The sequence below is a fragment of the Dromaius novaehollandiae genome, chromosome 6, assembly GCF_036370855.1.
Source record: "Dromaius novaehollandiae isolate bDroNov1 chromosome 6, bDroNov1.hap1, whole genome shotgun sequence".
NCBI lineage: Eukaryota > Metazoa > Chordata > Aves > Casuariiformes > Dromaiidae > Dromaius > Dromaius novaehollandiae.
This window is the reverse complement of record NC_088103.1, coordinates 30,564,827-30,589,503: the sequence shown is the minus strand read 5'-3', so window position 1 is coordinate 30,589,503 and position 24,677 is coordinate 30,564,827. Positions and strand designations below refer to the sequence as shown.

General features: G+C 36.6%; 1 protein-coding gene and 1 long non-coding RNA gene across 7 annotated transcripts in view; one reads left to right on the top strand and one right to left on the bottom strand.

The window, feature by feature from the left end:
- The window catches only part of CPEB3 (cytoplasmic polyadenylation element binding protein 3), a 102,718-nt gene that overhangs the window by 13,356 nt on the left and 64,685 nt on the right, over positions 1-24,677 (bottom strand). For all 6 annotated transcript variants that reach the window (XM_026094130.2, XM_026094126.2, XM_064514060.1 and 3 more), the window contains 2 exons: positions 22,930-23,097; positions 20,936-21,025 (listed from right to left, as the gene is read on the bottom strand). In XM_026094130.2, the coding sequence (XP_025949915.1) occupies positions 20,936-21,025; positions 22,930-23,097 (258 nt within the window). The remainder of the gene's footprint in view (positions 1-20,935; positions 21,026-22,929; positions 23,098-24,677) is intronic.
- Positions 1,335-22,936, top strand: LOC112979730 (uncharacterized). The gene is made up of 5 exons (XR_003258256.2): positions 1,335-1,492; positions 2,528-6,642; positions 7,705-7,778; positions 19,130-19,191; positions 21,239-22,936. It is a non-coding gene; the product is annotated as an uncharacterized LOC112979730 (long non-coding RNA).

Genomic DNA, 24,677 nt, shown 5'->3' with positions numbered 1-24,677 from the left:
GGATGAAATTTTATATCTGTCACATATAACAAGATTTTACATTTTCATAGGTGGTTTTAAAATTCTGAAATCTTTTCCATGTAAGAATATTCAAAAAATTCTGCAAATGTGCTCCCCTTTCTGCTGAAAACAAAGCAATTCCAAACAAAGGTTATCATGCAATGAGAGATCAGTGATTTGGAAACCTCTGACCTTACAAGTTACAGACATGCTGTTAATAAGACCCCGTCACACATTCTAAATCAGATGGTACCTTTCGCTGAGTACTCCAAGAAATAAGACAAACTTTGTACAGTATAAAGTAAACCTTAAAATAGCTATTAGTTTAAATTTACAAAAAGGAGAATGTTTCCATATTCATCTATTTAACTCTGTATAGAAAAAATGCAAGAAATAATAAGTGTGAACAAAAAAGAATGGTGTTTGTTGTGTTTTATTGTGAGACAAAGACCTGCTGTTGTTATTTATATTTAAATACAGCAGTTCAAAAGAAAGAAATTATCCAGTAAAAATGCCTCCAAGCAAGTCAGCAAGACTCTAATTTAGCCAGTAAAACTAAGTGTATGTAGCATCCAGGTGCTCTTCTGAATGCAGGTGACAAAAGACAGCTTTCTTCAGTTTTACTTAATGTTATGTTTGACTTAAGATTTGACCCAAGCGATCCATGTTTTTGCTGCCTCAGAAGTGAACGAATGTAGCACAGGCTACGCTAAGAAAACTGTCTAAAGACTGGCTGCTAGTCTAAAATGCAGCTGCCCATTTGGGAGGATTTTCTATAGAGCATGCATTACTCTCTTGCTCCATAATCAGTGCAATTTATTTTTCTCCCTGAACGTGAATCTATTGGCTTTGACCTTTTTAATTTCGCCCTTGCGTGTCTTACAGGCTGCCTCTTTTCAGAGCATGCAGCAATTAGAGGCAGCTGGAGTTTAAGCAGGGACTGCTGGACTTTATCTGCCTAAGACTCGTGACACACACTCGCTGCCCACATACACCATGATATACTGTACTCAGATTATGACAACCTTTGGGATAACTTTACACAGTCTGTCTGCTGTTAAAATAGTAGTGAGGCACAAGAAGTTTTGCAGTAAGTATTGAGTGATTATTTAGCCTGTCTTTTTAGACAAATGCTACACAATTATGATTTATAAAAAAAAATTTAGCAAGATACTGAAAAACTGCTTTCCTCTTTCAAGTTACTGTCTAACAAATTAGCTTTTACCCTATTATCTCTAGTCCTATGTGAGTTTGCAAAGAACATTAAATTCTATGGAGTTAAAAACATTAAATTCTGTAGAGCTATGTTTGTTTTTTAGAGGCCAATAGAAGTTTGCATTAACATAGTTATTTATTGTCCAGAACAAGTCCAGAGAGCTTGACCTCCCCAAGAAAACAAAACTGCTTAATCGTCATCACTCTCTCTAGCAAACATGGAACAACTTGCATACCTGCAGTTGGAGCAGATTAAAGATGCCAGTCCCAGTAAAAGGTGAGACGCAATACTTTAAAAAAGTCCCCAAAAGATATTAAAAAAAACACTTAAGCGTTTTAGTTTTAGACTTTATAAAACTAATTACCTTTAATTAACTAAGAGATTAAGAAAATAATTCACTAGCAATCACTGTCACTTTTAGCTTCATTTTATTTTCCATCCATGCACTTGTTTTATCTTGTCATTCTATACTGTCCCTTCTGAATATATTTGATCATTGGAGCAAAACTTTTATTATTTAAATTAGAGTTTCTTTTCTTTAGCTGTTTTTTCAGTTTTACAAAATGCCCCAATCAGACAACTAGACACTTGGAAAAGACCACCATGATACTCCACCTCTAAAACCAATTGATCACTTTTTGTAGTTCAGGCCAATCCTTTTTATATATTTTATTATAAATGTCTTGTGAGACAAACTCATAGAAAATGCAGTACAGATCATTAAAGTATTATTGAACCCAAATAATAAGAATACATTTATGTTTATACATACTGTAAAAGAACATTTTTGCAATGTATTTAAAGATTTAGGCTTTCTCTTCTGAACTTGCCCTGAGATTTGAATTCTAGAAAACAAAAGTTTGTCCATTTCAGACTTTTATAATCTTAAACCAGCAATATATCTGAAACTCCTTTAGCATAAAATTGAAGTTGGGAAATGTGTATTAAGACCTAACTCTTTAGTAAAATTCTGGACATCAGCTTGGGATTCTTCTTTCGTCTGTGAACCCATGTCAAGTCTTTTAGGTCACAGTAAAAGGTTACAGCTGTAGCAGTTGGAGCTGGCAGCCATTTGGGGATATAGTAAATGGTGTGATCATCATATTCATGAGCCAGTTAAAATTAACCAAACAAATACTTGTTAATTCTCTTTGGCTGCTAGATTACAAGGGCAGTCCGGGTTAGTCAGAATTCAGTTTTCTAACCTGGGGCTAGCACCAGCTGGGAGCTTTAGTAAGTTAACACAGCTCTGTATTTCCCCAGGCCTCTACCTAGGGAATTGATGTATTTCAAATTTTTAATCCTCTACAGCAGTATCTTGGAAGCATGCTCTGGTAGCATGTTCATCAGTGAACCTTTCTTATCCAACTGGACAGTAAAATTTTGAGAGTTCGAAGGATTATTCCCTGTGATGGAGATCTCCACAAAGTTAAAGAGACAACATATTTGAACCCCCAGAAGAAAAGAAAAGCAAGGTACATGACAATGGCTGAACATCCTGTATACAGAGATGAAGGCTTCTTGGCACAGCAGAAACAATCCTGGCTGTTGACACAACACAACACTGTGGTGCTGACCATAAGCACTCCACTTTGCAATCCACTATAAAAAGACTACATTCTTAGCTGCAGAAAAAGTCACTACAACTTTTAAAGGGCTACAGTAGCAGGAAGATGAAGAGAAGATTAATTTCCTACATTCTCAAGCACGGCCTAGGAGCTTTTCATCCGTGAGTTCAAGGATCATTGGTTATTTTATGAAAAGCAGTATAAGAGCTGAGCTGCTTTGTACGCGTGCCATTCCAACATCTTAACAGTGACAATTTCCATGTGAAAGGGTATTTTGTCCAGGTGGTCTAATTTCACTTACCCTTGCCATGAACAAATGGGAAAGTCTGGCACATAAACTTGTGTCCCACAAGCTTCGAATAAGATTGTCCCTTGAAGGGCAAGATATGCTTGGGACTACCATCTGATGTCACTACTGCCTGTAATTACTGTTGAAGATGTATTTTTGCTGGCCTGGAAAGTCGGGAAGATGCATTTCACTTACTGTCATCAAAGGCATCTCTTCTCTAATGATAGGAACCTTTCTGTATTACAGATAGCACGTTTTGTAGTAAGACTCCAGTGAGCTCTTCAAAACAATACGCTAGATAGAACAGTTAGGTTGTTCTTTCTGCCTTTCTCTTAATGGCAGAATCTTGATATTCATACTTTTATGATAAAAATGGTGTGCTGGTACAAATTACAGGCCACCATTTTAGAATTATAGCGAAAAAGTGCATCATGTTCTGCCTGTACTTGCTCAGTTTAATCAAAGTGAGAAGAACTTCTCTTGAACCTTTATTAGGGTAAAATGTGTATTAAGTATATCAGCAAGGGAGAAAATAAACTTAGGGGCTTGTAGGCATCATTGAACTTGGCAAGCCCTAGCTGGTAGAGTTTATCAGAGAAGACTGTCATCTTGTCTGGACCAAAATATTTCTCAAAGTTAAAATGGTCTACTTCATGCCTTTCATGGCTCACCAGAAAAAGATTTTGACTGCATTTCAGAACATTCAACAATGAAAGAGTTAAAAACATATAGCTTTTCTTTTTTTCTTTTGAACCTGCTAACACCTTCCTTGTAGAGCTGAATCATTAGGCACAAAGTTTGGTGGAGCAAAATTAAATCATTGATTGTGTTTCATAATCCATGGGACAAGGTAGGAAGGAAGCTTGGTGTGCTAACATTTTTATACTCCTTTCAATTTAAGTCATTAATTGCTAAGGTTGTGTGAACAGTCTCCAGTTATTTAATGATAAAGGAATATTTCAGAAAGGTGTCAACAGAGAAGCCGGGCAGATCTCATGCTTAAATGAACTTTAGATTTAATTCAGTCAGAAGAGTTTCAAAGATTTCAGTTAATTGTGAATTAGTCCCATCTCTTTATATTATCAGAAGTTTACCATTTTATGCTCAGCTTCTAGACACTAGAAGTAATTCATAAGTGCTTTAAATCTTTGCATTTGAGAGAATATATAACTTGCTTTTCAAATATGTCAACCATGAGCTGTGTCTTTTCATATAAAGCCAGCATTTTAGGATTCAGTGTTATATAACCAGTAGAGAAAGATTAACCTACTTCTGGCTTTTAGAATCAGGGTTACTTTTCAAATATAGAAAAAAATTGTAATGAAGTATTATATATAAGATCAAAGACTACATTTGAATATCCATGTCAGAGGTCTGTATATCATCTATTGATTTCCTACACTGAACTCAGGTACATACTGTACCAAAATTCAGCCCACTTTACAAAATGAGGTACAGAAATCATATGCCAAGGGGCCTGTGTGATAACTGTGTTATCACTTCTATGACAGTGCTGTTGAGCTGCACAACTAAGGCAGAGAAGATTAGGACTTTCTCCCTCGTCCCTTTGCACAGTCTTTGAATAGCCACGTATATTTAATCTCATACACAAAAATGAAAAGACGACTTAAACTCAAAAAAAGTTAAATTACCTTTGAAGAACATTTTCTTTCATTCTGTCTTCTGAAAGTTTAGACAGCGTCTCTTGGTGTTTTGTGGGCCCCTGACTTAGTTCCGAGATTACAATAAATCTACCATCTACTTAAGATATCTCATATATAACATTTCAATATATTTCTGCCTTATATTATTACGTAAAAAATATGATGGGAGTTAATCTGACAAAGAAAATTAACGTTCTTGTTCCATGTGAGGAGTTATTTTTATACAGTTTTATACTCAAAAAGTAGATTTAAGTGGACTTAACTTTTTTTCTTGAACTATAAATAACACTTTCTTCACTCCATTTTTTTTCTGGACTCTTAAAAATAATTTTGAATTGAATTACAGTTGTATTTACTAGAACTTTTGGAATACATTTCTTTTAAAAGCCCACAATAAAGGAACACTTAGAAACATTTTGAACCAAATTTCTAAATCAGTTAATGTGATGACAAAGGGTCATTGCTCAAAGTCACCCTTAGTAATCTTATTAGAAAATGCTTTGAACATGAATAAAACACATTTCTAAATCCAGAGATGAAATGACTATTAAAAATGAAATTGATGTTTGAAAAATAAAAATCCAAGGTATTAAAAAAATGCAGACTTTCTTTTTAACATTGCAGCGACATGACTGGATTTTCAAAAGACATCAAAGGCTTTAAATGCTTAAGAAACCTCAAAATAGAAAGGACTGTAATCTCACTTAGCTACTGCAGAAGAACAGTGAAATTATGTATTAGTCAGGGCTGCAAAGATGAATTTCTTTAGTCAGACTAATTTTAAGTGGCAGTGTATGACACTGTCAGCTGGTTTCTTTGTCTAAAAAAAGGATGCATAAGAAATGTAAATAGTTTAACATTTGACAGCTAGACTCCTATTCATTTTACATGTTTTTCATGAGTACTAGACCAAATCTGAGTAATGTGATATTTAAGAAATTCCCCGTATGCCACATTAAAAGACCGGTTTGGTTGTTTGTTTGTTTTTAATTAACAGTATGTAGTTCATATCCTCAGTTCCACAATTGTGAAAAATAGTTGTGATCCTGAATCCATATGGCAATTAAATGGAACTTACTTAGTTAAATGGAAGACAAGATGCATATCAAGAAAAGTTATTAAGCAAGTATATCGCATGGAAGAGCACAGAATGAAAACTGAGGTTCTGTCTCAGTAGCCTCTGTGAAATAAATTGCGTGATTATATCATAATCCCAATTTTACTATTAAATAGTCCACATCACTGAGATTGCCAACAGAACAGAAACTAACTTGGGTCTTCCCATATCACCAGAAAAAAAAAGGGGGGGGGGGAAATAGCAACTTGCTTGTTTGTAATAAACATTATGAAGATGATTTTTTTCCCTCCGCATCTCCAGTTTAAATGGAAAAATAAAAAAAAGTCTTTTTGCTCTATGATGACAAACATTATTTCTGACATAGGGGAGAGCTGCCCCAACATTTCCCTTCATTTCAGTGCTGAAAGGAGAGGATACCATTTCAGTTGTGCTGTAGTGAATATATAGAACTCAAGATTTACAAAGGCCTTTCAACAATTCTATAACATGCCAAGCACTAGAAAGGATTAGCTAGTCATCACTACTTGAAGACTTTGACTGCTTATGGAAGAACAGTATACATATAGCATCTCAGTTTGCTCAGTAATAGAACTATTCTTCCCCACCTGTACTGAAGAAAACATTAAAATGCAGGGGATTTGTTTTGTTTTTACTGAAAGGAGAATATTCCACAAGGGGACTAAAGCCTGTCTTTTCAGTTATCTGTCGTTTTACTTCTACGCTAGTTTAAAACATCACAACAGCAAATTTATAGGCTTGTCTCTTCTTTCAAAGGTCACAGCCATTTTAAAACTTCGGACTTCAGACTGCAACATGATCCATAGCAGGTATGAATCAGAATTAAAGGGTATGAACAAATAAAAGAAATGCTATAACATACAGTTTTGTTTATTATAGTTAGAATAGTAGTTACATGAATCGATCATATGACAAAGATTAAATTTTTGATGAGGCAAGAGCTATTTTTGTGAAGCTTACTGGGTCAGCAGCATGAAATAACATGCATTTACCTACATAAGTAACAAAGCATAACCAAATTCAACATTGAATTTGTCAATTTCACTTTTCAAGTGCAATATAAATGGCAACTGCTCTGGGCAAAGAAGTTCATTTTCGTCATACATGGGTCAGGTCTGCTGCTGCTGCTTTAACTCTGAGCAGATGGTTGAAAAAAGATGAGTTTTCAGGTTTGAAGAAAATGTTTATTTTTCTTATTTGCTAAATAAGCCAATTTCTATTTCTACTCCAAGCAAAATTAATATAGAAGAACTCTAGATAAATATTAATCAATAGTTTGATTTCCACTTCCCCTCCAAGCATGGTGTCAAGCATGATTAAAAAAAAAGATCACGTGATCTTCAGGGAAAGAAAACAAAGATCCCCCCCCCCCCCCCAAAAAAAAAAGAGAAAAAAAATCCAGGCTGCTTTTTAGCTGAAGTTAATAATTTTTAATTAAGAAATTTTTTCATTCAGTTTCACAGTATCTCCCCTTTTCAATGACATGGTTTTTTAGATTTTTATTTTTTAAAGAACAAAGGAAACAGACCTTATTACAGCCAGTGGTACATGCAGTACTCAGTACTGCTATGTACTAAAAAGTGGCTTCATTCAAAAAATGAAAACTTAAGACCCAACGTCACCTACATCAACTAAGAAGTCCATGGGACATTTCCTGATTTCCTGTGATTCTGACTTTCTATGAGCAGATAATCTGTACTTCACAGGGAGTTTAGGACTGTTCCTAGAGAGGAACTGAGGTTGCAAAACATTTCTTAAGACAGAATGCAGATGCTTGGCATGATAATTCTGAGGGGAAAAAAAACAGGAAAAGCACATTTTGTTCCTGCAGTTGTTGAAACAGGCTATGTTCTACATCCTTTACCCTACAGGCTTATCTTCACCTAAATAAGAGTGTTGCTTCGAAAGCCCAAACCTTAGAGAAGACTAGGACTTTGATTATAAGGTAACTCGGCATTACTCATTCTAATCCCATCAAAACAGCACCCTGAATTTTATCCATTGTTCATCTAGGGGCCAAAAACCTAGCAGAAACTAGTTTGTTTTATTTGTGCTAAAGAACCTTCGTAACCAACTTTTCAGCATTAGAAGCATCAATCTCCCATATCCGAGACCAGTCTCTCCTGCTTCTTTTTGCACAGACACGAGACTGGCACCATAGTTTATATACGAGGATAAATTACTAGGGAAATAAAAATACCTGCAAAATAGTAAGAGTTGTCTTAATGTAAAGAAATACTACATTTGAGCATTTGATAGGTTAAAGGCTTCATGAATGGAACTTACTGCTTGAATTCTCCCCTAGTCTGATCACCATTCAGTTTTAGCTGTGTCATTTACAAATACTCAGACACCAAAGCTACAGATCCAGGGGAATGGCATGTATCAGCAGAAATAAAACCGTACCCACAATGTGTCAAACACATTCAGACCAAGTAATCTGTGGAAACAATTCGAAGTTTGAGAAAGTTTAACTTCCGAGGTTGTTATAGATAAAGATGTGATTTTCAGTTTCATGTCTCTGCATTTTATTTTACCTAAACTTAGTAAGTGTTAATTGAGGATACTGTGCAGAATAATTCAGGACTTGAAAAGAATGAAAAACAGCAGAAAGAAAATTTTTGTTCTTTTCTGGCACACTGGTAACCAAAGAGATTCATACGTCTAATTTAGGATTAGAGAAAACAGTGGAAAGAATCAAGCACTTTTGGCTTAGAGTAAGAGATATCTGTATTTCTCTTACAGCATTCAGAGTAGATTTTGTATGTTGGCATTTTCAACAATCTAATCTTACCATGTTGAAAACCTTTGAAATAAATGGTTTGGGGAGGGCTTTTTGGTTCTGTTTTTACGACTTAGCTAAAGTAAAACACCCCTAAATTGCAATTACTTGTTTCCATAAAAGATAGGCTGTCAGCAGTTTCTGTTAACAGAAGGGACTTTATTGCTGACAGCACAGCTTCAGTGCTGGGCTTTGACTTTTTGTCTTTTAATCAAATAGTCAATTTGTCAGCTTCTGCTTCAGTGAGTTCCTGGCCAGGAGCAGGCTTGGAGAGTCACTCATGGGGGGGTTATTTTCATGTCCTAGTTGCTCAGGTCGCTTGTCTTTTTTAACTAGATAGAAAAGATGCAGCTTGAAGACCTTAATGACGGAAGATTTTTCCAAAACTCAATTACTCGCAGTTGCATAACATACATTTCTCTCTCAAAAAAAATAGTTTCTGTTTAGTGAGAGCATGCCTCTTTCTGGGGGATCGGAATGGTACATTTTACAAAAATCTGTTGGGTTTATCAAACTCGCTAAAACATTAGGATTTTCACATCATTAAATGGAAATTGCACACCAGTTCTCATCTTTCTCATCTCCCTCCTTGCCTCAATCTTTCCCTTCAACTTATTTCAGTAATTTGAAAGAAGAATTTGGTGCTACATAAATTATTAGCAAAACACAAAATGTTACAAAACTATTAGCAAAGCCCAAAATATTATGAAGTCCTCACAAGACCACTATTCAAAGGATGATTTTTATCTTGGGGCCCACAATACTCGAAGATCAACCCCTATATTCACATTTAAAAACAGAAAAGCAACATTTAATAAGAGCAGAATTTAGATTTGATGGGGAAAAAAAGAAAGTTTATGAAAAAAAGCAGGCTCTCAGTAAAATTTACTCGGTTTTAGAAGCAGTTAATGAGAATCAGGCTGAATTATTTACTGCTTTTATTTGGCAAAAGCAGTCTGGTTATTTCCTACAAATAAGTGACTGAAATGTATCTTTTTCTGTACTTTGAACATATCTCCAAATCTCCACTGTATTTTTGCAGCCTTAAACCTTTTTTAGTCTGCTGGTCATTAGTGGTTTTCAAATAATGGCTAGAAACCCTGATTTACAAAAAATCCCTAGATTTTATTCTCCTTTAATGAACTAAAATTCCGCTGATCTAAAACAATTTCCACAAAATCTATTTTGGCAACAAACATCTCTGTGCTAAAGTAGGATCAGTGGTTATTTCTGGGAGACTTCAATTAAGAAGGGCTTTACTGACCTTTCCTGACGATAAAAATAAAGATTGTGTGTCAATGTCAGATGTCTCTCCTTTTCTAATGTTAGGCTTTCTGTATCCCTTATTACATCATTAATACACTAAGGGAGGTTGAGAGCTGGGGTTCTGCATATATATTGGCATGCTAGTCATACAGCAGTAACATTTACCTGAGCAAATATTTGAAAAAAATAGTCATTTTACACACTAAGTGTTACAAATGCACCTTTTCTGCTTTGAAAAACAAGTATTAAGAGTAAGAAAGGGAAATACTGTGTTTTGAGCTTTTGGGGGAGGAGAGAATAGATGTTTGATAAATATACAAATTTCAGACTGTATAAATAGCTAGCAAAGAATTTAGTACAATGTTGAGCAACCCCTCATGCATTAAAAAAAAGAATAAACATTTACATTACGAAAAGATAAATTCCAGACTTTTCTTTGTTTTTCACAACCTATTTTCCACAATATATGGAAGTTTCAGTGATTTGTTTTCTTGAACAGTGATTCCCTTTCCAGTTGCATACGGAATATTTAATATGAATACTTGAGTTCTGTCACTGTATTGTGAAAGCAATGTGTATCTAGAGTAGCTATACAATATAATAGAATCCCTCTGATGCATTGTTTCTTTCTAAGCGTTTGAAGGGGGAACTACATTATAAGTAATGCACATTGCTGTTTAAATATTAATAGGCCTTTTATATTGATTTTGTTTAATAAAGGTGACTACAAGAAAAAGTTTAAGGTTCACAGCAACTAAAGAGAACACAGCTTTATCTCAAACAGTTATCATTTTTGTCCACATATGCATCCATGTACATTACCAATGTATTCACTGTTTCCTCAGAATGGAATTTACACACCTTTAATCTCATCTGCATTCTCCTTTCCAAATTACTTTTTTCATTCCAAGATATTACATTATTTTTCCTGCATAGTCCAAAGCAATGGTTTTAGGTTGGGAACAATGTTATTTGACTACTGCTGCTGCCAGAACCTGCCACAGACTAACTGAAAATGAAGAAACTCGTTTGAAAGAGAATTTAGCCAGATATTATTAACAGGCAGTCATGAAAATCAGAATCAGCAGTATTTTTTTTTTTTCATTTGTGTACTATGAAGTGACAACAGTCAAGGAGAAATGTATTTTTCAGTCTAAAAGTCTTTCAGCCATTATCCTAGGAAAAATTACAGTATAAACAGCTACATAGAATTATTTAATATATCTCATTTTAGCTACCATATCCATTCATCATTTTAATAGATTATCAATAAGGGACTTCACAATCAGAACTCATACCTTCTTCCCTCTTCTTCTTCATTCCCCATACAGACACCTTATAGTAGCTACAAATCCAGTGAGACACCCCCCACCCAACTGAGCATTTACTGCCAGAGGCAGCCATGGGCGATGTGTAACTAACTACTCAATGACTCAGTTTGATATAAACAGTGTAATTGGTATACCTACACTGTTGGTATATTACATTCAACTTGTATACCGTATAACCATCTAATAAATTTATTTACCATCCACAAAAATGACAGAGAGATGCATATTCCCCCAAAAGCATTGGATTCAGTGCTCCTTTTTAGGAAATCTGGTGGAGTCAGCCACCAAATTCTATGTACTTCTGTTTCACTAAATACAAATCTTTCTTCTAAAGAGGATCTTCATCTCCCAGAGTAGGAGCAAAAGCAGTTAAAATTCAGAACTTAAACCTGTCCCTGATTGTGGTAGCTGATTCATCTTATTACTAGAAGTTAAATTCATAGGGTTCCTCCCTCTCTTGGATATCATCTTTACAAACATTAAGATTTAGAACCAGTGATCGGCTCTAAGTCTAGCTTTATTAACATGAATTGCCCAATAAATCAAAAAATTAAACTACTTAATTGGCATGTTAGTCAGCATCAGTTATCCATATACCACAGACTACTGAACACCCAAGACATACCCTGAAAAATCTAAGGGTACATAAAATATTCATAACAAAAAACATAAAAAGAACACATTTGTTAATATGGAATAGCTTCAAGATTTCCTATTTCTATACAAAAGGGACATCAGTAAACTTCTCTGAAATACATTTTTTTGGCCAATATCAGTTCTTCAGATTACTGCATCACTTAAACACTTGTCTAGTTTCCATTTGATTTAGGTCTGCAGTATGTTCAAAGAAGACAGAATTTCAAGAAGTTTTACTGCAGGTAACAACTTCACAACAATAGAGTAAAATATATGAGGCCTGTATATATAGAGAAGTCTTATTGAAAATTCCCAGTCAATTCTTATTTGATTCTCTTATTTGAGCATCTGTCCAAACAAACTTAACTGCAGCAGTTAGTTTATCTTCCCAGCAAGTGGATGTTTGGAATCACTGTTTAAACAGAACCTCCTGATTTAAAGCTTATGATCGCTAGCAGTTACTAGCAAATGCATGAACCAAACTACAGCCAGCTACTCTTTGGATTTTGGAAACAGAAGCCCCCTTGAGACAAGTCCCAGTATAAGAAATCCTATTGCAATCTTAACCCATCCAGGCAGTGAGTGAAGGAAAACAAGCCTCTTAGGTATATGACCAACAGAGAAGAGTCTAGACGATTTGTGGGAAGACCGTGTCTGGAAAGAGAAAGTGATGCAACTGTAACGCGTGACCTTTAGTTTTCCCCAAGGAGTCATAAGGCTTATGAAAAAAACTATCAGGAGCTGCAGATGTGATGCAGATGAGCTTCAGAACTGGCTTTGCCAGAACCAATATTGGTGGCCTGAGTTTCGCTCCTCGTAAAAGGTATTACGTAGCAGATCAGTCACAGCGAAACTGAGAGACATAAAACACATTTTAATAGAAAAGTAACACATAGACTACACACTACGGCACGGGCTTCAAAAGTGATTTTTTTTTGAAAAAAGTCAAAAGGACTTCAAAAAGTCCTTTAATCACTACAAACACATCGATTAGGTCTCCTAGAAACCTGAAATTTTTCTGTGGGAAGTTCAAGGCCTTTTGATGATACTGGCCAGAAGAACGCTGAGTTACCAGAATTCCCTGTCATCTTTAATCAAATAATCCAACAGAGTTAGTCTGGAATTAAGTGCGATTTTTAATACAGCAAAACAGCCTTCCATATTGACATCTGTGTTTTAGTAAAGATATTTTTCCTCTCTATCAAAAACTCTGAACGACCTCTGAACAGTGATGACCATAAAATTTTTCTAGCAACTTATTGCCGGTGCTGTAAAAATGTAGCTGCTTGATGGTTAAATGCATTCAGTCCCTTGACTATATAAAGCACTTTCTGATAGGCTCAGATAGGAAAGAGGTTACTTGACAGATGCGCACCCTAGGCTGGAATCACAAACATCACATGGGATTTGCTTTGGCAGCTCTTTCTGGAAACTCTGGGGACTAACACAGCAGTGAAGAGTATAAAAACAAGTAGTTTCTTCACTGAATTAGAACTGCAGCCATAAAAAACTGTAGACTTGTATCATCTTCAGATACCAAGTACTAAAATCTTCATTGTCGTGTGGATAACAAATAAGTTTATCAGTTAAATTAATCATTTTAACAACATGCTCTGAAAAAGCTACTGAGCAATATTGCAGTCCTTGACCTCCCACTTCCAAGGGATACAAGAGAACTTTTCCTGCTTAAATATCTGCTTGAGCAACGAATAGGAACCTAGATGATGGAAAGCTACCAAATTTATTTGCTATATGACTCGCTAGCCCTAAATGCACATTTCTTTAGAAATCTGGAAAAGTTAGTCCTTTATTTGTCTGTTCGTACAGTACACAGACAATGTATTATCCAATATGATATGATTGTTGATCCTAAAAACGTTATTCATCTGAACAGACAAACTGCTGAAAATGCCAGGACACTGGTGAGTAACCAAGAATCTGTTCAGGACATATTCCAGCCGATCAGAGACATCTTAACAACTTTGAAAAAAAATCAGTCTGCACAGTGCTCTGGCCAGTGTCCTGTAGACTAAAAGTCAACCACAATTTCTTGAGAACCAGACAAGGGGGGAGAGAGGAAAAAAAAAGAACAAATTTATTGATAGAACAGAGATCTGAATTTGGACAACAGCCATCTTTTGGGTAATAGTCAGAAAATAATGGGCTTTGGTCCCATTACCTAAAAATCTCACAAGAGACTACTCCACTCAGGAAAATGACAGGAGTCTTGTCAAGCATATGGTGTTACAAGACAATTTCTTATAGAAAAAGGAACACTGGCAGAAATCAGAGGAATGAGAAACCCTGAAGCACCATTTTTGAGAGCCACTGACTATCAGACTTGCAGCCCCATCCCTGCTCCTCCCACCTCATCCCCCACCCCCCAAAAAAGTGCTGAAAAGGAACCAATGAAATTACTGTGAGCATCAAATTTGTGATCTCTTGATTGGAAAAAGCTTTCTGATGCCACATAAAGGAGCAAAGCAGGCCAAAAGGGAAAATGTTTTGGAAAAGCAAAACTTCTCTCTAGTAAGAGCATTTGCTTTACACTAACAAGGAAGATGGAAGTTGCTACAACTTGCATTTACTGTTTTGTGACTAGAGCCCAGAAACTGAAATTCCATTCTTGAATTCAGCAGCACCCATCCCTTCTAAATTTGCGCAATTCTGGCACTCAAAACAGGGTTTTCAGGAACAACCTGAACTACTACCTGAGGAATATTTGGCTACAATCATGATGTTCTCATAATAAATAGCCTTAGTTACTTGCTTGGTTACTATAGTCATATAGTCTTTACTGCCAACTCCTGTGGCGACTATGAGTGCTAAAGCCCATCTGGAGAGATCTGGTCATTCCTTCCTCAGGCATCAGAAGATGCTGACCGAAGAAGGCACAACAAATGCTTGCCAAAAAATTGTGGTTTCTTCAGGGTTAAAAAAAATTCTCTTGCAATCTATCAATTCTGAAAAAAACCAGCATTTGTTGAAAAAAACATGGAAGCTGGGAGAGACCAATTCTGCAAAGCTACCTCCGAATCAGATTTGTTCTGCCTAGGCTTGATTCCTCACAAATATTTCTGTATTTCATTTCATCAGCGTCTCATTTACCCTTAGAAAAAGAAACAGCAAATGGCATAGTATTAGGGACAGAGATTGTCCTACATGAAACAAGGTTCTTGGTTGTTCTTTGATAACTGGCACAGCAGTCTCAAAGTCAGACATTTTAAAATCATCATTATCAGTTCACCAGGAAGGCTTACTACCTCAATCATTTATCACAAGACAGACAGAAAATTGGGCAAAGGAAGGCTTAAAGAAAATTCATCGAAAGCCTAAAAGATAATTCTGTACTAAAAAAAATAAAACCCTCAAATTACTCAGTTACGGGAAAGCAGATCAGTATGTACTGCAGTTTTCTACCACACATTTTGCGAGTTGTGTTGCTTTGGGTTTATGCTGCCCTGCTGTGCTGGAAGACACAGGGCCTGCAAATCAGGTACACAGCCTCAGACAGCAGTGGGTAAAAGACTGATCTCATACACACGTGTGCAGTGGAACATATACAGGTAAGCAAAGTTTAAAGAAGATTTTTGCATCGCTATTTACCATGCAGTGTATTTCTGGATAAGGAATTTCAAGTTTCCATTCTAGTAAATGCTATAACCACTAACTTCAGCTTTTTAAATATGAAAAAAAAGAAATTGGCTAGGCATTTTGTGCTGCATTTTAATGGTATGTTATTAGATCATTTAGGCCAAAATAATTAGTTTCAGTAAAACAGATTGCTCTGTTAGGACAAATCACGTATCTTCACTGAACGTAGCTGATAAAATTATAACACCATACTTTCTCCTTACAACTGTTCGCTACTGCTCCTCTGGCAGAAGCTACCACCCCACTAAGGAGACAACAGAATGACCCAGGCAAATCAGGCTCACCCATGAAATCCAGATCAGTCGGAAGGCTACCAGCAACGGTCGTTCCATCTAACGCTACCTTAGAGAATATCAGGAATGCTTATATGGTCTGTCCCACCATTTGTTCTAAATTAAAGCATGACAGTAACCTCACAATGTTATTCTGTGCAATTTTACATATGATATTTTCTTCTTCATGAGATTTTGTCATTGATTTTCACCCTTAGTGTCCTCTTGGGAGCAGTATGGATGAGTATGTTTATTTTTGTCAGATAAGAGAGTAACTAACTGAAGAACAGGGTAAATATGAGAGGATCAGACCATCTGTTGCACCTCACATCTAAATCAGCCGTAATATCAAATCATTCCTCCCTTTTCAAATGCACCCTATCTCTAAGCAATGCTGTGCTTCATTTTCTTGCTCTGTATCTCATTTTTATCCAAAAAATCAGTCCTTCTAAATGGAAAGGAGCAGAGGAAGACTCCTGCATAGTTTTGTTGTTTTAAAATGAGTCATGCACTTAATAATTTCTGGAAAAATAATAGTTATTGCAAAGAAAAAAAACAGTAAAGATAAAAAACAGACATTTTAAAGCTTGCAATCTGTTAAAAAAATAAAAGGAGAATGTTTTTGAAACAGTTGGCACCATCTTTTTATTAAAAAATAAGAAAAATTAACTGTAGTTAGCATAAACATTGCTCAGCTCAGTAGACCAGCAAATGGTCAAAAACATCAATGTATATTTTAATTAAATATGAATTATCTGGATTTTGCCAGAGCGAAATGAGATGCCCAAACTAAGAAGACTGTATCACAGTAATGTGTAACTGCGTTCAATAACGCTCATTAGAGCCTATTTCATTATTTCTTGACATTTCATAGGTACTTAGAAAAAAAATACTTAACCACAAACCACATTTAATTCCCAAAACTCTGTGGTGAAAGCCAAGTAAACACATTATAAACTGGGCATCTGCTTACCCAAGACCAGCACATGACATTTATAATTTTGCCAGTTCGTTACTAACATATCCAAACAGATGCCGAAGTAAGTCATCTGAAGACTCTTCAAGGCAACCGTAATAAATTGGCCTTATTCAGAAGCAAGCACTAACATCACTTCATGGATGACACCAACATAAAAACATGTTGCTAAGCTTTTCAGTGCATAAGGGAAGGGGTAAAATGAAATGATAAGGCAATAATACAGATGCTCAGAACTAGAAATAGCAACCTCTTATACACATTGTCAGCTGTTAACAACTTCTCTTGCCCAAGTGCATAATCTGCACTTTTAGTGACAAAACAGCTGGGTGTCACCAGTACCACCTTCTCTCAGCAATCCAAATATTCTGCTTGCTGGCAACCAGCTGCATCCCAAAAGCGCTGTTTGCGCTATCAGATGATTTGGGGTTTGTGTTTTAATACCCCAAAATCTTAACATTGACCAAGCCAGACCTCTGCCTCTCACACACACGCACACACGCACGCACACACACACGCACGCACGCACACGCACGCACACGCACACATGCAAGCAAAGTATTTTGTCATGTCAGGCAAGATACAGTCAGGGTAGTGAAGAGCTAGGTATCTGGGAAAACAGGAAAACCTGGATAATAAAATAGTAGGCAATGTGCTTGGGGAACATGGTGCAGACACATCCACGTTGATCTGCAATCCACCAAGGTCCAGCAAAAGCACCCACAAATGCACAAAACAAAAATCAGAGCCTTAGTGCTGTACTGAAACAAGCCTTTGTGTAGCTCACCAGGCTGGAGATGCAGTCTAGCATATTTTACACAGAACCAGGTTAAGTCCATCAGGTCCAGCAGTGAGTTTGAGATAATGCGCCTAAGTGGGGCTGTGGTGACTACACAGGGCCAGTGACACCATCCTGCTCAGGACACTGAATTCAGGAACCTTCTTTGTTCAAGCTTAACACCACAGGAACGTTTCTGGACCCCAGCTAGTCCTGAAAGTAGCTTATATGACACTGTTAAGTTAATCAAGCGTACCAGCTAATAAATTGGATAATAAGACTTGCTGGATCCAGATTGACTACACACCTATGGCCTGACTTGTCACTAAACTAACCAGATAAACCACTCACAGAAAATAAAGGTCACTGGACTGGTAAGCAACATTTTATTTTAATCTTTCAGATTTCATACTTGATTGGATTAGCCACAACTAAAAGTTCCTGCAGCTTTCCATTCCTAGGAGAGCTCCACATGTATGCTGGGAGTAACTAACAAGTGCAGAGTACCAACAAAATGTCCCCAATATAGTGCAACTACAGGGAATTCATATATTGCACCGCCATAGTAAACACAAATTCAGTAAGTTATGCCAATAGGGCACAGCATTTTTCTTGAAAAACCTATGTAGATACTATGACTCTCTATTAATACACTCCGGCCTGTAAAGGATGACATCAGCTGGATGCAACTATGAAGACAGAAACCCAGTGTAAAACTCAACCGACTATGCTGACCTCTGGCATAAACTACTGAGTCTGTCTGCTCCAAACCTGGAGCTGAATGCTTACCAAAGCAAACAAAAATCAGAAGTTGTTGTAAGAATCCACTGGCTTGACCCCACAGAAGTAAAGGAGTAATGAAAAAGGCTGCCCATCAAATGGGCACTAAAGTCTGGCTGGAGGTGAGAACAAATTTTCAGAAAAGAGCAGGGTTCACTTTTACTGCCAGTAGGGCAGGCTCAAGTAAGTGGGAGAAACTTCGGAGCTCAGACTTTATTAATGGGTAAACAAAGATTAGCCTCCGCATCTTCCCACTGCATTCCTACAGTCCAATTTTTTGTTTTCCTTTGAGATTGCTAGAGCACAAAAGATAACTCTTTCTCTCCTATATAATTTAATGTGTCTTTTTTTCTGGACTGATTTTCAGCTATTCCATTTGAAAGAATCATATTCAAAATATCAGAGAATTTGCACATTAGCAATGTGACATGGAAGAGAAGATACTAGAGAAAAAGAAGGGAGAGGACATTTTAATTGGGGGGTACTTAACTTCCAAATAAATTGTCTCACTGAATTTTGTACCCAAGGATAATTTCAAATATCCTTTTCATTTTACTGTATTTTTTTTAAAAGAAAAATAAGTCAGAACAGCTTAAAATAAAAAAAAGTTTTAAAAAGTCTGTTTTAGTTCTAAAGGAGTTTCTAATCAAAAGCAGAAATGGAGGCATTTTATTGTAGTATTTCTGTCAGTAATTCCATAACTTTAGGAAAAAAGTATTCTTCTTATATATAACATAGAACAAAGAGAACAAAATATTCATAATATATGGTCAGACTTCACCCACTGACTCCAAGTAATAACATTTCTATCTTCTATGCAGATACTATCTACATGGGATCACAGTCAATCAACTATATTTGACCTACCACGCTGAACATGACTGTAAGTGAATCTCAAAGACAGGAATGCAGGACGTATGATGCTGAAGCCCTGATTGATAACTCAGAAGTCAGTTATAAATAAATCTGGAACAGTTGGGATTGACTGTTGTTTAGCACTTTCAGACAGACATTCAGGGCAACTGGCAGGGGCTTTGAAAGCTGTTTCCTATATTAGAATCATGACAAAAATAGGAGAGAGGCTGCATTCCCTTGTCTTCTGCTAAAATAGCTCTTACTCAAAAACATTTCTACAAGTTTGGCAAGGCTTAACTAGTCCACTGTTGGATGCAGAACAAATTCAGTCCTAATTAGAAGTCCCATGCTGATCTGCCATAAATATATAGTTACTTACTAAATTAATAAGAACAAGTAAACAAACTGGATAGGACTAGGAGATATTAGGGACAAGCAGAAGCTACTTTTATTACTGTTTTTCAAACTTCTAAGTGAAGGTGCAGTCACAATTTCCTAGCCAGAAAGACCCTAAAGACTATAAAAACAAAAAAAGGAAAACACTGTAATTTACCAACTATGCTTGGAAATATATGCTAATGTTTTATTTATTCAAGAACAGATGTTGCATAATAACTATGGACAGGAAGGCTGGGTTTTGAGAGAGGAACAGGAAAGAAGGCGCATGTATGTTTTTTGTTCTGTTTTCAAGTGAAGTGCCCTAAGTAGTGTTTACAGGGGAAGCAGTTGTTACAAGGCTACCTTGCCTCAGGCACTTAAGCTTCCAGATAAATATAGTGGGTTTTTGTTGGTGGTTGTTTTTTATGGTCAAAATATATCCATAAAAGTATTGTAGGATTTGCTAGTTCATTGGCTGAACACTCCATTGTTCTGCCAAATTAAGCAGTGACCCTAAGGAGCAATTAAGAGTTTTCAGGACCAGTGAGAGTGGAAAAATATCAACATACAGATCAGAAATTCTGTGCCTAATTTTATGCTACTGTTTCAGATCATAAGCAACTTCTCAAACAGTATACAACATGCAAGCTTGACTGAGAACAGAACATATACTCTACAGTATTTACAAATTCATGGAAGAATCAATTGGCATTAACCAAGCAACTCTCCCAAACGGTTTCCCCAAAACCTACTTTTTCCTCACCCAAAACATGCCTGCATAGTATTTTGCTGACAGATATGCAATTGTCCCCCCTACGCTTTGGGTCACCCTGAAACAAGTAACTCCAAACTAGAAACTCGGTGATCATGGAGCGTAACGCTAGCCCTTGGGGATTCTGCTGTCTCTTAGCAGAACCCATTGCTGCAGGTCAGCACCCAGCTAACCGCTGATACACACATTTTGGTTCTGAGCAGGATCACAGCTTAGTGGACTCATGTTTCCTGATAAAATACCATGTACCCAATCCACCAGCAAGTTTCAGGCCGTGAAAAAATTTTGTTTACACTATCATTCCTATAGTTTCGACAAAAATAACACACTGCAGAGTCAGCATTAGGAAATGTTTGTAACTTTCCTTCTAAAGTAAACCTAGTATAAATTAAGGCCCAGTTCATGGATTCTAGGCTGAACTCTTCTCACTGCTGAAAAAGTGCATACACAAGACCCCATCTTGTTCACTGAATTGTGTTTCTCCCATCATGACAACTCCTAAAAATACGCTTACTAAAGAGAAAGAATTCATCAAATCCTTTCTTTGTTATGGATCACCACATTGCAGGAATAGTTTTCTTTTACCAGAACAGTCTGCATAAATGTATTTTAAGCTAATTACCTTTAGGTGGAAAATATGACTTGCTTTCAGCTTTGTGAGGCCAGTCCACCACAAGAGGTCCAAACCTACGAAAGCTGGCAGTGATCTCATCTACAAAAAACAAATGAGGCACCTTAGAGAGAATCTAAAGACTGACAGTGGCAAAATGAACATTCTAACTTAAAAAAAGCATTACAGGTGGTTTTCCATATCTTTAAAGAACAGGGAAAACTGAAATAATATATGTATAAAGTGTCTAAATATTCTTTCACCTCCGTGCTGTATTTTGCTGCTTAAAAATGGTTTTGCCTTCCATTAATGCAGGTTTGCAGCAGGATTAAATGCAAACATGATCTATCAAAAGCAAATATACTTCAGCTGTGGTCTATTTCTAATAATAGCCACGAAGCTGGGTCAGATGCAGCCACACGGGACTGATGGAAGAGCTACATATCAGCATGGCCACTCCTTGTTGCCTGACCTAGAACACAGGCTGCATCAGATGACGTGACTGTGGTGACTTCAGCTTCCCCAGTCCCCTCTGAGAATCTGCCTTGAACTAACAAGTTATTTCTTTGCTTTTGAAGCATCATTTTAAAAACACCAAGGAAAACACCTCTCAAACCATTCTACAGGACAATTTTGTTTTACATGCAGATGTTTCAGAAAAAAGCATTTTCAACTTCTGTTAAAAGAATCTTTTTTTCTAAATACATTTGTTGATGAATTTTAAAGAAAGAATCAGTTTAAAGTTGTGTCTAAGGTGATGCTAGATAAATCTGAGCAACAAACCATCAGGAAAAAAGTTTGAAGAGAAAGGAAGTGGTTTCCCAACTTTTTGATTGCAATTTGAGATGTGGTCAATTTATCTGACCCCACAAGCTGCACATCAGATGGCTAGAGCTACAAAACACGTACCCTGTAACTCAGGAGCTGAAGGAAAAAGGTGTTACTGGAGTAGATCTCTCATGGAAGAAGGTAATAACTCCCAAGTGGCCACATTACTTCCTTGTAGGATAAGGCTGAGTGTGTATTTTGTTTTTCAGTGACCCAGCAGTGTTCATGTCAGTAGTACCTGTTGGCTTGCTTCTTCCTACAGCTGGGGATTGAGATTACCCAGCAGCAGTCCTTGTTCCAACAGCCCTGCAACTCATTACATGACATGGGAACTGCATTCGAGCTGTTCGTGAACCATAGGCTGGCCAACCCATACTGTTTCTTTATTGAAACTGTGCATCGTTTAGGCTTAGTAAGGCTAAACCATATACATCATGGCTTTTAAGGCTATTTCTTTATTAAAACTGGTTTAAGCTTTTAGATTTAGCAGAAAATCAGATACAGAGATGCCTTTAGGCATCCTCAAATTCCCTACATACACTGATTGAAGCTAGATAGTGGTGGATTCCTGCTATAATATGCAAAATATATAACAAAATTGTCATGATTTTAGTTTAGGGCTTGGGGAGGGGGTTGGCACATACAACGAAAGCAGATACAGATTGAAAAAAAAAAACTGACTATCCCTACTAAGCTAGTTATTATTTTGTAACTATATTAAATGGCCTGCATTTGTCAACTGAATCACTGTACTTCTGTTGGATATGACAGCTGATTAATTAAAGCCCAATTTATTATTATGCTGAGGACTGCATTAACAAGGTCCTTAGAGTACCCACAACTTTTAAAAAGAAAAGGGATAGACTGCAGAGGAATGACAGCACACACTAAGTTCCCTTTTTCAGTTTTCCCACTGTATGTATGCGGACACACATGCCACTTGTGCAGATTAGAAGACCTGCTGTGCAGGCACTTCTGTCTTTGTCTCTTCTGATCTACAGTACAAAAGAACATCAAGTAAGTTTTCAGGTGCTGGGGGGTTGGTTTGTTTTAAATAATGCCACAACCACTACAAATGACATACCTGGGAAAATACACCTGTTTTATAAAAATCTGACCTTTCCTAAGTAATTATAAGAACGCCAATTCCCACCACCATCGTAACTTATTCACAGTACCTTCATCAATGTCAGGAGGAAGACCTCCAACAAACACCTTTCTAGAATAGCGTTCCACTCTTTCACCATTCTGACAGCGTGTTGGAGAGCTGAGACCCGACGATAAAGACTGATCACCGTGACTGTCGTCTAGGAAGCCATCTTCAAAAGGAAAGAGTGAAGACCGACCTGTAACAGATTTTGTAGTATCTATAGTTAAAGCTATTTTCTAGAGAAATAAATCTTTCAGTAAAAACTTCAGTGTTACAATTTCCTTTTTTAAAGTTCTGTTTTGCTTTACCAGAATTTGCATTAAAGGGCTCAATTAAGTGGCTCAGTTATCCAAATGATGTTCATTAGTATTGCTTATATTTTTCCAAGTATATAACTATATTATCCTTAGTAGACAACAAACCTAATTTAGCTTTAAAATAGAAATTCTTGTGAACAGCTAACAAATGAAAACCAACATATTATCCAATTAAACTGTGTGCCATAGCCACAGAGAGAACCTTTGTAAGATTTCTATTTCAAACCAATTCTGAGATTTAAATCTTCAAGAACAGATCTTAAAGGAATGATCTTAAAGAGCAGATCACTCGAGCTACTGCAGCACACTGTGGGACAGTCTCCTTCGGAGTGCTTTCAGGTTCCTAGCCACAAGGGCTGCATCGCTTCCTCCTCCCAGGATCAGAGAGGCCCAGTCTGAGCAGAGCAGAGGGGCAGACAGCAAAATAAGCATACAGAAGCTTTGTATAGTTGATGCTACACACGCAGGTGAAGCAAGCAGCTTAGCTAATACGATACAATCTTTAAAAGACTTACTAAAAAAAACACCAAAAGCTTACATTCTACCCGAGGAAAAAAGTTGTTAACTAAGACAAACTGTTAAGCTGTTACTCAGTGTTAAAACATACTTTCAGTAATGAACAAACACAAAGCAACATAAATGACTGCTACTCACTTCATTGATAAAAAGTAAATAATTTATTTGTTATCACCTGATGCAATTAACTTGTTGTTATTGCCCAAGTACGCACACATTACCTTAAGAACAGACTCATTAATCCAGAAGATAGGAAGAGTAAAGAAGTATTCAAAGGCTTTATATAAGGAGTACTGTAGAACCTGCCAACTTCAGAATTTAACTCCCTATACCTGAGCTGAAAAATAAATCCTGTAATATAGAAAGATGTACAGATGGAAACCCCATCTCGACTCTGAAAAGGCTAATTGTCCCCTCATATCGTGGAGGATTGCTCCCAGGGATGGAAATATAATTAAATGATACAAACAGTTTATAGTGGATTTAATTAAAAATATAAATAGCAGGGCACATAATTAAATTCAAAGATAACAGACCACATGAAAGCAACTTCCAGCAAGAGCTAAGGAAGAGTTAAGCTATATATTGGTATTAATAATATATGGAAGTACAGGAAAGAAAAAATGGGAGCAAGGAGAAAAATCAAGATATGCAATGGCACACTATAGTAAAAAAAAAAAAAAAAAAAAAAAAGCATATACTTGGAGTATCAGTAATAGAGTCTTCAGTAGCAAAGGGCAGATTACAAAAGGAAGCAGCAATCCTATTTATGGAGAACAGACGAACAACCAAAATGCAGGAAAGATGTTCTGACAGACAATGAACGCCAGCTTGAATTTTTAGAAAGACCAGGTACGAGAAAAGGATTAGAATATATTGAGTGCACAATGTTGACAGAGATTATAGATGCAAAATCTACTGAAGCACTACATTACTGTGCTTG